At 56.8% G+C, this 13,959-nt stretch overlaps 1 protein-coding gene across 2 annotated transcripts; it reads left to right on the forward strand.

Moving 5' to 3' along the window:
• Nucleotides 1-9,856: 9,856 nt before the first annotated feature.
• PRDM8 (PR/SET domain 8) lies at nucleotides 9,857-13,959 on the forward strand. Of its 2 annotated transcripts, none has more exons than XM_071744240.1 (4): nucleotides 9,857-10,143; nucleotides 11,622-11,908; nucleotides 12,105-12,336; nucleotides 12,542-13,959. In XM_071744240.1, exons 2-4 carry the CDS (start codon nucleotides 11,690-11,692, stop codon nucleotides 13,951-13,953), a joined length of 1,863 nt encoding a protein of 620 aa, XP_071600341.1. In that variant the 5' UTR covers nucleotides 9,857-10,143; nucleotides 11,622-11,689; the 3' UTR covers nucleotides 13,954-13,959. The 2 variants fall into 2 exon arrangements, with proteins under 2 accessions (XP_071600341.1, XP_071600342.1); XM_071744241.1 differs by having other exon boundaries at nucleotides 11,688-11,908.

Genomic DNA, 13,959 nt, shown 5'->3' on the forward strand with positions numbered 1-13,959 from the left:
TGCTCAGAGGACAAATGCTGTCCCTGGAGATGCACCTTTGTCCTTCAGCCAGCCACAGAGCCCCTGCTTGCCAGGACCCGGTCAGCCCAGGTCAGAGTTTGGCAGCTGCCTGCTACCTTCCACCACGTGTCTGCCATCATCTGTTTCCTTCGCAACTATTGTTTCTTAGAGCGTATTCCCCAAGGGTTTGTTGGCCTACTCGCTTTGCATTAGCCTGTGAGCGGGGCCAACCAACTGGTTTTCCCTGGGAGGTTATTCCTGGTTGAGCAGACTACACTCTGCACAGCCCCTCATGTTAAACGTGGTTTCCTTTCTTGCTTTCATTCCACTAGTTACAACGGGCATCCTTGGGCTGCTGGAATTGTATCTGTCTTTGTTCTGACATAAGACCCTTGCATAGATACACAATACCCCCCCAAGAAATGGACCCCCTTAAAATAGATAAAATGCCTTTTCTAAATCGCTATTTAAATCAAGATAGAAAGGATGAAGGAATCACAAATAGGAGAAAATATCTTTCAAAATGAGAACTGAAGCAAATATAGTTAGTAATATACTAGTTACAGAATGAACAGCATATTGTATGTGCTGTGTTAGAGGTATGTTATGAATAACAAAAGCACTGGAGCATTTACATATTTGTTTTCAGAAATCCTGGCAGTTGGATTTCACCATTCTGTGCCTCATTGCCAGAATCACTAAACAGTGGTACATATGGCTTCTGAAGTACCATATGCCATAGAAAACGTTAGCTGATGCCTATGCTGATGCGACACTCTATAGTCTTTATTTAGATTTTTTTGCAGTTTTGAACAAAGAATATTAGATCATGCAAAACATTGTGCAAGCAGTATGGAGTAGTATATACAGTAAAACATAATACATTGCACCCAAAGAAAAGCATACAAAAAAAGGGGGAAGAAATGGTAGTACTGTAAATTAGAATGTGCATGTGCCAAGAAATGTATCAAACAGTGTGGCATGGGTCTGTGTGGCTGGGGCAGGAGATTTTTGTAATGCTTAAAGCAAAGAGTTAAGAGACAGAGCTTTGTGGATGTACAGGTTTTGAAACAAGTCCCAGTTCTGAGACGTTCCCTGTTCCAAAAAGTACTTAGGCTTAAATTTAAGTACCGGCTTAAACCCTTTGACAGTGACAAAGCACGTGCATGAGTGCTTTTCTACAGAGCCCGCATTGTAGGAGCAGCAGTAATTCTGTTCTCTCCCACATAGTTGTCTGAAAATAGTGACAATGAACACAACTTTAATGAGCCATGAGATAAACACCTTGAAAATAAAACAAAATATGGTTCCAAACACAATGACTACTGAGTCCAACCTGGAATTAAACCAATAAATAAATAAAACCAAGGGGAATTTTTCAACAATGTAAAATGTATTTTAAAAGACTTAAAAATTTATTTTAGTAAATTAAACATTATTTTAAATGTGTTTATTTTTTAAATACATTTTTTCCCTCCATTTGGAGAGCCCTGATGACTATTGCATTCACATCGCTGATGTCAGTTGGAACACTGGATCTCGAGGAGACCCTGATGCCTGTACTGTGGAGCAGCAAGAGGAGAATGTGGTCCTGGGAGGAAGGAGAGCAAGGCCATAGTGCCTACTACAACATCTCCCCTCTGGAGCACTGACTGCTCTCTTCGGACTCCTCTGCATGGAGAGCATTGCCCTGTGATCACTTAGCTGTAAGCACCAGAGCAGACCAAATGGGATTACTCATGTGTTTAAGCAAAGGTATGATGTTTGGAGATGGGAGGAGACCATCAAATCTCTATCTCTAGCTTTGGTTCCTGCTCTTAAAGCAGTTCCAGTGCCAGGGGATAGTACCTCAGAGGAGTCACACAGCCTGTGCCAAAGCTGTGTTGGTGTTAAACCCCATGAAAAGTAGGAAATGAGGGAAAATAACTCATAATTTGCAAGTGTTTATTAGGTTGAGGCCATACAGGTAACCACAACAGATGGAAACCCAGTGCAGAAACAAAAGGCGGTCAAGGCTCGACCCCAAATACAGCTGGAGCAGAGGGCTGAAAGGAGAGGGGTTGAGAAATGAGCCTGCACCACAGCTGGCCAGGCAGGGAGGTCTGGGAGCCCCAACCACTGGCTACTGGAAGAGTTGTCAGGTAAGCCTCAGGCAGGTGGAGTTAGAGATGGGCACCACCACAGAGCAGCTCAGTGTAGGGAGTGTGGATGCAGGGCTGTTGGGGGTGTGAAGAAGGGTGTAACTGGAGATTTAATAGCACAGGTAATTGCAGAAAGGACAACACTGGTGGTGGAGCCCCTGATTACCTTGACTGTCTGAAAGAAGTAGAAAAGGCATTGTGAGCTACCAGTGGTCTTGTAAAATATGAGCAAAAGTAGTGGCAGATTTAAGATTGTGAGGCTGTAATGGAAATTCATCTGTGAGGCAAGGGCTGCATGCTCCGTTGTGTAGGTAGCACTTTACACATTTTATGAACCACTGCTTAAGTGAATGGTTGGAAACAGAAATAGAAGTAGGAGTGGAGGCTGAAGGACAGCAGGCAGAGAGATGGATGAGGGAAGCTTTCATTGAGGAGTTATTTGAGATTGTTTCTTGGGTTCACTGGAAACCAAACACGGGCTCAAATTCAAAGCTCATTAGGTTATTGTAATTTTATCAAAGTAATAAGAGGGAAAGATTAACATCTTTGCACCCATCTCATCCTAAGGGGGGTTTAATTTCTTTGTAGGAACAAGCACCTTTGCAGGACCTATGAGCAGAAGGAAATGGAGCCTCCCTTCCCAGAGAAGGGACAGCAGCAGCAGTGCCAAGCAGGTACTCCTTCCCTCCATCTCTGGCCTTCACATCACTCTGAGAGGCAGTGAGTGCCCAGCCTGTCCTGATGGTGCAGCTGCCCTTTTTAGGCTGGGAACCAAGATGTCAAAACCAGCATTGAGCCCACTATGTCACAAGCAGGGAGGCTATCAAGATTGCAGCAGGTAGACCTCCAGAGAAGAAGGACAACCTGAGTCAGCTTGGCTATTGAGCAGGTCAGTGCAGCTCACTGCTGGGTTGGGGCTGGGCAGGAGGATGGTTCTGGATTTGGTGCACCCAGCCAGTGGAGAGGTGGGTGCTGCAGACATGCCCTGCCTCTTCTTTCCTGCGGTTTAGAAGAGCTCACACACAAGAAATATGCTTCAAACTTGCTTGGGTTTACTTCCCCAAAAAACCCCAAAAGCACTAAAACGAGGAAGGAAATCCCTGCACAGCTCGCTTACAGTGGCATCTCAATGGCTACCCTGGGTGCTTCACTGTTTTGTTTTCAAACCCGCATTGATGGATGCCCAAGGGTGACACTGGCACCTTCATGGGCATGAGCAGTTTTCCAGGCTGCCTTGACATGCCATCTCCCCATACGGGAGATGATGTGTATCTTATGGGCACAAACAGGTGATTTGCTGGGTTAGACTCATTACCTTTCATTTCAAAAAGCATCCAGCACTGCCTGTCCTGCGGCTTGGAAAAGTGGCTGAGGCATTCCCTTCCTGAACCTTGTCTTGTGCATCTCCCATGTGCTGCAATTATTAAATGACACTTCACAACTTCATCTCCTCCTCTGCTACATCTGCTTGCTGCTCCCATGTGCAACTCTGCTCACATCCCAAACATCTACATGCATTGTTTCCTCTGTTTCTCCTGCCAGAATGGAAAGAAGCCATACTTGAAGCAGGATTGCCTTTGAGCTGGCAGCAGAGGAGTGATTGGCGTTGGGCATTGGTGCTGAGGCTCTGGCAGGCTGTTTAGCAGAGAACCTTGGCTAATGAATGTCATCCACACCTAGCAGATGTGCCACTGCCTGCCATGCCAGACTTTTGACATAATACAGTGCTGCTGGACGCGACGGTGCTTGGGAAAAGCTACGGGAAAACTTGAGCCTTCAGTGCAGCATTCGATCTCGCTCAGGGTGCTGCAAGAGAGACAAAACCCGCGCCAGGGAGAGTGATGCATCGGTGCCTCCTGCTCTTCGCCCGTGTTTTTAATCGGTGCGTAAATCATAGTTGTGCTGGCTTCCCTCGCATGCCAGGGGACCTGGGAAAAAAAAAAAAAAATCTCTGTGCTCTCGGCTCCAGCTGGTGCCTCCATCCCCCCGGCTCCTCGCCCTCCTCGCCGTGTCCAGGGCTGGACGAGGCGCGGCTGCCGGCGGGGGTAGAGGGGAGCACAAGGGGAGCAGTCCCACCCCCACCGTAGCCAGGGCTGCTTCAGGAAGATCGCTCGGACGCGAATTTCGCGGCCGGCAACATACCCGGCTTGGTCTTTCCTCTCCTGCCCTCCATCGGAGGGAAGGCAGCAGTTACCCTGCAGAGCAGCTGCCCTGGCGGGGCGACACCGGGCACCTCCAAACTCCCCAGGGGCTGCTCCCCTACCTCCCCCCGGCGGTTCCCGCCGCTGCCTCCTAATCCTAGGAGTAATCTCGGGAAGAGGCCGCTAATCCTGTTCCGCCGAGTGCGGTCCCTGTGCCGCTGCCTCCGCTCCGGGGGGTGGGTCCCCCGCGCCAGGCGGCGGACGAGGCCAGCGCACGGTGATGGGGATTTTCGGCCAAACGCTGTGCTCTTACGGCAGCAGCTAACTCGGTCATTAATCCCCTAATTACCCGACGGTGCCTGCAGGGAGGGGCGGGGGGTCCCTGCCCCGTCCTGAGGATGCTGTCGCAGCCGAGCCTTGTGCACACCCCCCGGGACGAGTCACCCACCAGTCTGCTGCTGCCGCCGCCCCCTCGCTGCTTTTGTGGCTTCATTCAGGACCGTCCCCACCCCCTTCACAACTCTAACCTGCACTGTCGCTTTTTATTCCTGCAGCCAAGGGAGCGGCGCGGGGGACCGAGCAGGGAGCTTCCCGCCCCCGCGAGAGGTATCCCCAGAGCACTCCTCAGGGTGCTCATACGGGAGGGGTATGTCCCCTCCCGCCCTTGCTTGGCGGCTGGACCCGGCGTCCCGGTGCCGTTCAGACACGTTTGTCTCAGGGGGCCGTTTGGGGTGCTCCCTTCCCGCCGTCTGAGAGTCAAGTTCAGCGCAGCTGGGCCGGGATGTTTGTGATGCTCCCGGAGAAGGGGCGGGGGGTGTCGATACCGGGTGTATCGTATCAAAATCAGCAATGCTCCGGGTGCACGAGTACAAGGCAGATCACGTTGCCGCTGTTTCTCGGCTTTTCCCTCGGCCTCTTTATTATTCAATTGAAAACTAATTAAAGGTTTGTATAAATCTGCTAGCATCCCTTTCACGTGAGGCCCTCTGATGTCGGCTGTATTGCCCTTTAGATGCCTCTTCCTTTTTTTGTTTTACAATTGTTGTATCAATATAATGCTTTCTTTCTTTCTCTGTCTCTATAGATACAGATATACAAGGCAAGCTAAAGGTTTCGACTGCTATTCAGTGCCTCCTCATTTGTCCTGGAGCCCTAACAGTGGTGCCCTTTCTCTTCTGGCTGCTTTTCCCTGCTTCTGGAGCAGCAGTTATGGGAGAAGCAGATGGCTACTGATTGGGTGAGCTTTGTGGCCTTAATACCGAATACTTTATGGAAAAGGACTTTATCATGCTTGGTTGGTCAGAGGAACAACGGGATGAGATTTATGACTAGAGAAAATAAATCTTTTTAAGTTTCAAGCTCCTTCACACACCCCGCATCATGTTGCTGTAGCAGAGCAGGAGTGGAAATCCTCTGCATCTTTCTTTTTTTTTCCTCCCTCCCCCTCTGTCCATCCTTTAACTTCTTTCCCCACCCCCTCACCCCAGGGTTTAGCAAACCTCTGCAGACTTTAGGGACTGCCACTCACTGGAGCAGCAGAAGCCTTCACAGCCCTGCAGGGAAGGGAAAGACCATCCCCAGATGCAGATCGTACTCCTCATAGGAATTTGCTGGGCAGTCAGCTCCTGCCAAGCCTTGCCCATGCTTAGCCCTGAAAATGGCCACCCAGGTTTCCAATGGGGAGTTTTAAGTGACGTCCTCATAAGCCCCACAGCACAGAGGCCAGGTGGCCACGAGACAGATGCCCAAGCTAGGTTGGCCATGGCTGGCTGCAGAGCCCAAGTCTCCTGAAGGAAGGAAAGCCTAGCACTGCCTGACCCTGCTACACCCGGGCTGGGGGCTGAGGGATGCAGCTCTCCGCACCATCCCCTGGTCACCCCACAGAGACTCAGCCCTTGCAACCAGCTGCAGTGTGTGACCACCATGCTTTGTTTCTGCATGGGCCCACACTAAAGCTGGAGGATGACCCAGGGCCATGCAGCAAGGGGGGCTCTAGTCCCAGGGAGGGACACCCTTGGTGGCACACAGGGACAAAAGGGCCCAAGGGCATACAGGAGGCAGAAGGAGGTTTCAGTCCTACAGAGGTTCTTCCATTTCTGTGCTCCACAACATCCTCTATCAGGTTGTTAAACATTTTAAGGAAATTAAAGGTAGGTGAAAACTTTCCAAGTTTCAAACCTTGGTGTTACTGTCAGGTCAAATAAGGAGGAAAACCAGAAAGCTGTGACTGAGAAAAATAATTTTGAGATCGACAGAGTTGATTTGGGGCTATATGTTAACCATGTAACCAACCACCCTGTATTATGCTCAGTGTGGCTCTCTGATGAAGATACATATTAATATTTCTAAATAGTTTCTGTGTTTACTCAGAAAGAAGAACAGGGGAAGTTCAGACGTCATCACAGGCTGAAGAAATAGCCAAGGTGCTTATGGCACCTCTGAGCTGTGAGAGAAAACTGGTAAGGAAGGGACACAGTCCTGCTGTGGCTGCCAGAGACTCTGAGGGCTGTTTGATCCTTCGTGGGATGAACCACAGCAAAAGTTGGTGTCTGCAAGAAGGGCTTTAGAGTTTTGTAGCTGGGTAGTGACTTAACCTAGGATTCACAGGCACTGCTGCAAGCACCAGGGAGATGTGGGTGAGAGGTCTATTGAGATAGGGAGAGGGGCTGTGGGCTTGCTTGGGAGCCAAGGTGGGACAGGCATGCCTCAGCCTTGACGAGGGGATGGTGCTGGGGAAACGTCTGGCTGGTTGTGGGGCTAGGGAGTCCCAAGAGGAACCCTGTGCCTGCTTGGGAAGATCAGCAGAGGGAGGAATCCTGCTCCTCCCTGCTGCCTTTGCTGGTGTGCAGCATGCTGTTGGGTGGTGCAGGATGTGTAGGGCAAAAGCACTGTCCAGAGCTGGTAAATTAACTGCAGAAAGGATGAGTTGTTGCTCATCTGAGGCCCCCTTTTATTTCCACTAGGGAGGCCTAGCTGCTTGTTTTTCTCAGGGAACTGGAAGCATTCTGCCTGCATTTCCTCAGACACCAGGAAACCTTGTGGGCCCACGTTTGTTTTTAGTCGCTTTTCCATCCCATCTCCTGCGCCCTGAGGACTGGGAGCCAGTTCTGCCCCTGGAAGCAATGAGCAGAGGAAGGCAGTTTTGGCATCCCTTCATCCCTCCTCCCCTGAAAGTTTGGCTGGGTTTGTGACTTCCGGGAACTTGCATTGTTTCTCGGGGATATTATTCCCTGGGGTCTTTATAGTAGAGTCACCTGCAAGTTGACTCTTGGCTTGTGTAGGTGTCTCCTCGGAGGAGTAACTGTACCTCCAGAGGCCTGGCACCTGTCACAGCTTGAAGGCAGTGTCTCCCAAGGAATGCAGGAGTGTTTCTTAAGCCTTTCCTCCTGGACTTGCCGAGTGAGCTTCAAGGAGGACCGAGCAGGGCCGGGAGGGTGCTTAGCTTCCTCGGAGAGACAGATCTACCGGCCGTGAAAACTCCTCATGGGCAGAAATGAGGCACTTCCCTGTGAGAGATGAAGCGATATCGGTGGCTGAGCATCAACACCGCGCCGGCACCCGCAGCCCCCGCCGCCCCCCTACCCCCTGGAGCTCCCGGCCAGGGAGCGACAGAGCCGACAGCCGTGGCCGCTTACTCGGGACTTGACGGCCGCATCCCAATCCCCTGTATCCGTAGGTCTTCGGCCCCTCCGCACCCAAGCCCCGTCCCTACCCCAGCTGCTGCCGGGACTCCTCTTCCCCGGAACCAGCTGTCGGTGAGAGTCAGTGCCGTCTGGGGGGAGCCGGGTGCTGAGGGGCCGGGAATTGGTTTGTGGGAGGCTGGCATGGGCTCCTCATCCCGGGTCGCCGTTGGCTGTCAGCGGGAGGTTTCTCTGGAAGAACAAGCGTACGTGAAATACCTATATAAAAGGAAGTATTTTGTCGGTGGTTTCCTCTCCGGGCTGCGGCCAGGGTCTCTTTCCCTCGTCCCCGGCCAAGACCGAAACCCCCGAGCCCCGCCTGGGGCGGGAGCCGTATTGCGCCCGGGTGCACCTTCGCCTTCTCCACCTCAAAAATCCCGGAGTGGGTCTTGGCTGAGCCCCGGGGAGCTGCTGCCTCCCAAACCCGCTGCTCCCAGCGCTGGGACGCCGGCCCCGGACTGCTCGGGAGCGGCGGGGGACGTGGTGGGCGCACTCGGGCCCCGGCGCATGAAAGCGTGAACTTTAGTCCGCGTACATGCAAATGTTGTTCTACGAGGCGGAGGCAACGCCGATGCCTGTGATTCACTTTTACGGTAGCATCCGAGGATGAGTAGATGCTCCTAAATACCGCTCCGATCCTTTTTGGTATCGGTGAAATTCGGTAGCTGAGATAATATCGAAGCAATTTCGAGATAGTTTATGTGCCGTGGTGTCCCTTAAAATTTTCGCGATTTCGGGTTTTCTTTTCCCCTTACTAATGACAGTCGTTCGGACAATTTATATCACACAGAGAGAGCAGTAGGATTAAAAAAAAAAAAAAAAAAAAAAAAAAAAAAGAGAGAGAGAGAAAAAAATAAAAAAAAAAAAAGGGGGGGGGGGAAAACCTTTGAAGCAGACATTGAGATCCAAGTTTTTACAGACTCCCATATTTTTAATGTTATGACAATCTCCGTTTTAAGAGACGCTTTTGTGGAATTAATAAGATAAATGTTGAAAGCATATTATATGCAGACTTTAATCCTAATGCAAGGAAAATCGTAATTATGTAGAGGATAAGTGAATTTGAAAGCCAGACATCAGTCCACTCTCTGATTGCAAACAGCACTTCGTTCGCCTCTGGAAATCGCTTTGTCTCTTTTGTTTTGTTTAGGGGCCTTTAAAATTTACTTTTAATTAAAACAAAAATAACCTGTTTTCTAGCTGAAATGACGGTGATAAGGGAGGAAGCGGCAAACACTTTTCCGTGCTGTAAAAACCTTTATTTTGGCACAGAGCATCCGCGGATGCTTTTTCCTTCCAAACCTGTGTGCGTGTCCGTAAATGCAGGGGCACCACGGGTGTGGGAATGCGAGCCTTGCGCTGCCCCAAAGTCCCGGGACAGGTTTGGGGCGACGGGGAGAAAAGATGATCCCGGCCGTGGGGACCCCTGGGTTTCCGCCCCCGTTGCCCGCCCGCACGTCGGGGCTCCGCCGGGCACTTTCCCTGCCTCGGCTGCAGGCAACCCAGCTGGACCAGCTGTGTTAATCTCCCTCCGCACCAGTGTCCCTGCCTGCCTTTATCCCGGCAGGGAGGGATTTTATCCGTGCTTCTGAGCGCTCCCCGCTGCCCGGCAGGTGAGAGGCTGAGCGGGAAGGCGGTGGCCGGGATGCCGGCACCGGGCGGAGCGGCCGTCAGGCTCCCTGGCTCCCCGCCTCTCATCCCCGGCCAGCCGGGCCCGGAGCGGCAGCCCCCGACCCCACTGGCTGCCATGAGAAAGGGTGGATGAGTGGAATGCCCCACGTCCCGTCCAGCCCCCTCCCCTTCTTCCCCCCGCAAGTGGCCGGTATCGGCGGATCCAGGTGAGGAGTGGGCGGGCGGGCAGGGAACGGGCAGCCCCCGAAGGGGTTAAAGGGAGGGGACGTGGGCTGTCACGCGTCATTGGGCAGATTATGTGCAGCAAACAAAAAGTGTGTGTCTGTGTGCCAGTCACTCACTGCATCGGGTCCATCTGCACCGCTCGCCTCCTCGGCCTCCTCCCCGCCTCGCCCGCCCGCTCCCCGTCGCCGCCCGGCCCCGGCCCCTGGCCCGCTGTCTCCCCGGCCATGGAGCGGCACTGATACAATAGCGCCGGGGGTAGCGGAGGCAGGAGCCCGCCTTTGTGACACTTGGCGGGGCAGGAGGATTATATCCGCACTCTCCCTGGTGAGTACCGGCGGAGGGGCCCCGCCATCCCCACACGCCTCCGTCTCCGGGCCCAACGCCCGGTCGGGGAGAGAGGAGTCGCGCCTGGGGGGCAGCTCCGGGGTAGGGAACAATGCCGGGAGATGGCTGTGCCGGGGCTGGGGCGCGGCAGCCCTGCCCGGGATGCGGTGCCCAGCGGCGGAGGCTCCGGCAGCGGCCCCGGCGCCGCCTGGGCCGGACAAAGGGCGACCGGGGAGAGGCAGCGCCGCGGGGCCGGAAGGCACCCGGGAAGATAGGGAGCTGCGTGGCCGTGGGGAGCCGTGCGGGGCCCGGCGTGGGAGGATGGAAAGTTTGGCGGGGGGCTCTCTCTGCCATTTGTTTCGTTTGGCGAAATAATCCCTTTAGGGAAGGGATGTGCCGGGTAGCACCCGAACGAGGAGGGCGGCGGGGGAGCAGCCAGTGCGCCCGGCCCCCGTTCCCGGGGAAGGGCCGGGACCCCCCACCCCGCCCACGCCACCGCTCCGGGTGGAAAAGCCCCCTGGGGAGCCGGGGCCCCGGTTGTCTCCTGAAAGCGGCGGGGAAAGGTGGCTCGGCGGGGCCGTGCCCGGTGCGAGCGGCTTCGGGTTCAAATAGGAGCCTTGAAAGACGGATTCATTCCCCAGCGAACCCCAAATGCCTGATTTTGATGGAAGATGGGGCGGGGGGAAGGCAGTCTCACGCTAATCGGGTTGGGGAGGGCCAGGGCACCGCAGCCCGGCGCTCTGCTCCTTCCCCGGCCTCGGCACCGCGGAGCGCGGCGGGAGGTTCGGACAGCCCGGGCCGCCGTCCCGCTCGCTGCCCGCCTGCCCGCCACCTGCATCTGTCCCCTCGTACAGCACGGGAGCCGGGGCTCACCCTCCTCCATAAATAAGCGTGTAGAGGTAAAAAAATAATTACCTCTGCTTGCTGCTTTTAATTAAAGTCTCGGAGGGAAAGTGCTGGATTATGGTAATGAGCAGAAATATGTTCCCTCTTGTCGAGCGGAGCGGGAGGTGAGCTGACATGCAATCAGCAACAACGACAAGCCACTTGAAACCCATTCGCTCTGCTCCTCCGTCACAGCCCGGAGACCGGCCCGGCTCCTCTCCCGCAGGGTCCCGAGGAGAGGGCGTGCGGGACACCGGCCGGGGCCCCCTCTCCCTGCCCCGGCCATGGCCCCGCAGACGGCTTCTCATTTTTGTCCGGCTCCTGCCGGTGAGCGGATCCGTCCGCTGGGTTCTCCTCTGCGCCTACACGATGCCGACCGGAGCCGGCTCCCGTCGCTCTCACTGCCGGGTTCGGTAATAAATAAATCATCGCGACAGCCTCCCCGCACCTCGCCTCTCGCTTGCCGAGCTTTTCGCCCTCTTTATTTTTCTTCCAGACGGACGAAAGTGCTCGTCTGGCTTTTTTTTTTTTTTTTTTTTTTTTTTTTTTTTTTCTTATATATTTTTATTATTTTGTTTTGTTTTTCCCGGCAGGTCGTGGCCGCCTCTCCGCGCGGTGCGGCTGTAACGCCTCCGCTCTGCCACTCTCTCCACTCACAGGAATGGAGGACGCCGGTGTCCAGAGGGGAATATGGGACGGGGACGCCAAGACGGTCCAGCAGTGCTTGACTGACATTTTCACCAGCGTTTACACCACCTGCGACATTCCGGAAAATGCCATTTTCGGCCCCTGTGTCCTGAGCCACACGTCCCTGTACGACAGCATTGCCTTCATCGCCCTCAAGTCCACTGACAAGCGCACCGTCCCCTACATATTCCGGGTAAGAGCCGCTCGAACGCCGGGCCGCCCCGCTTGCCCAGCAGCCGGCTCGCCCCGACGGCCGGTGCCCTAGCGCATCTCCGCCGGGATGCTTCCCGCGCCGCCGGCGAGGGCAGAGCTGCTCCGGCCGGCTGCCCGGCCCCATCTCGCCGGTCGGTCTGTCGGTCCGCCTGTGTTTTTGAACGCGGCGTTTGCAGGTGGATACGTCGGCGGCCAACGGCTCGTCGGAGGGGCTGATGTGGCTTCGGCTAGTGCAGTCGGCGCGGGAGAGGGAGGAGCAGAACCTGGAGGCCTACATCAAGAGCGGACAACTCTTCTACCGCTCCCTGCGCCGTATCGCCAAGGACGAGGAATTGTTAGTGTGGTACGGCAAGGAGCTGACCGAGCTGCTGCTGCTCAGCCCCGCCCGGGCCCCCGCCCGCAGCAACGGTGGGTGACCCCCGACCTTTCCCACGGGTGACCGGGGGCCGCCGTGGCGGGGGGAGGCTGGCCGGGGTATCCCCCCTAGGGGCGATGGAGGGGGGGAGGCGGCCGACGTCGGGACTCCCCGCCCCTCTTAATTCCGCTGGGCAGCACCGCAGCCGGCCCCGGCTGACGGTGTCCCCGTCTCTCTCTGTGCCGTGCCCGGCCGCAGGTTCGTCGCACTTCGCCTGCCCCGAGTGCAGCCAGCGATTCCAGTTCGAGCTGCCCTTCGCCGCCCATCTCCGGTTCCGCTGCCCCAAGAGGCTGCACGGCCCCGACACCGGCTCCTCCGCCGAAGCCCCCAGCGGGAAGGACGGCGCCGGCAAGGAGCAGGAGGCTGGCAAGTACTGCAAGCCCGGCGGGCCCCTCCACCATCCCTTCTCCGGGGCCGAGGGCGGCAGCCCCGCCGCCAGCACCAAGCCCTCGACGGACTTCCACAACCTGGCGCGGGAGCTGGAGAACTCCCGCGGCGGCCACGGCGGGTCCCCGGGGCGGCTGGCTCCCCCCGAGAACGGCCCGGAGGCGGCGGCCGGCAAAGGCAAGCGGCGGTACCCCGAGGAGGAGGAGCGGGGCCCCGGGGCTGCGGCGCGGGGCCGCTTCCCGGCGGAGCGACCAGGGTTGCCCACCGCGCCCAAGGAGGAGCCGGTGTGCACCCCGCAGCAGCAGTACCGGGCGGCCGGCCCCTACTGTGGCCTGGAGGAGGGCGGCCGCCTCTTCGCGCCGCCCAGTCCGGAGACTGGGGAGGCCAAGCGCAGCGCTTTCGTGGAGGTGAAGAAGACGGCCCGCGGCCCCGAGCCCGACGGCGGCCCCGGAGCAGGCCCGGAGGAAGGCCAGGAGCAGCGAGCCTCCCCTCCTGCCCCGGGGACGGCCGGCGGGGAGCCGGGGCTGTGCCCCCGCGGCGCCCCCGGGGGTCCGTTGGCCGCCCGCTTAGAAGGGGGCAGCCCGGCGCGGGGCAGCGCCTTCACCAGCGTCCCGCAGCTGGGGGGCGGCCCGGGCGGCGGGGCGGAGGAGCGGAAAAGCGCCTTCTCCCAGCCCGCCCGCTCTTTCCCCCACGTTCCGCCGCTGGTGCTGGGCCAGAAGCTGGGCGGGCTGGGCGAGCCCTGCCCCGACGGCGCCGTTGCCCCCGCCCGCCTCTTCACCGCCGAGGCTCTGGCCGTCAAGTTGCCGGGCGGCGGGGAGGCGGCGGGCGGCGGTGGTGGCGGGGGTGGGGGTGGCGGCGGCGGCGGCGCTGGCGGTGGGGGGCTGCCCAAGCAGAGCCCCTTTCTCTACGCCACAGCCTTCTGGCCCAAGAGCTCGGCGGTGGCGGCGGGGCCGCTGCAGCTACAGCTGCCGTCGGCGCTGACACTGCTGCCGCCATCGTTCACCTCGCTGTGCCTACCGGCCCAGAACTGGTGTGCCAAGTGCAACGCCTCGTTTCGCATGACCTCGGACCTGGTCTACCACATGCGCTCCCACCACAAGAAGGAATACGCGCTGGAGCCCCTCGTCAAGCGGCGCCGTGAGGAGAAGCTCAAGTGCCCCATCTGCAATGAGTCCTTCCGCGAGCGCCACCACCTCTCCCGCCACATGACCTCGCACAACTAGCGGGGA

The sequence above is a fragment of the Heliangelus exortis genome, chromosome 4, assembly GCF_036169615.1.
Source record: "Heliangelus exortis chromosome 4, bHelExo1.hap1, whole genome shotgun sequence".
NCBI classification, from domain to species: domain Eukaryota; kingdom Metazoa; phylum Chordata; class Aves; order Apodiformes; family Trochilidae; genus Heliangelus; species Heliangelus exortis.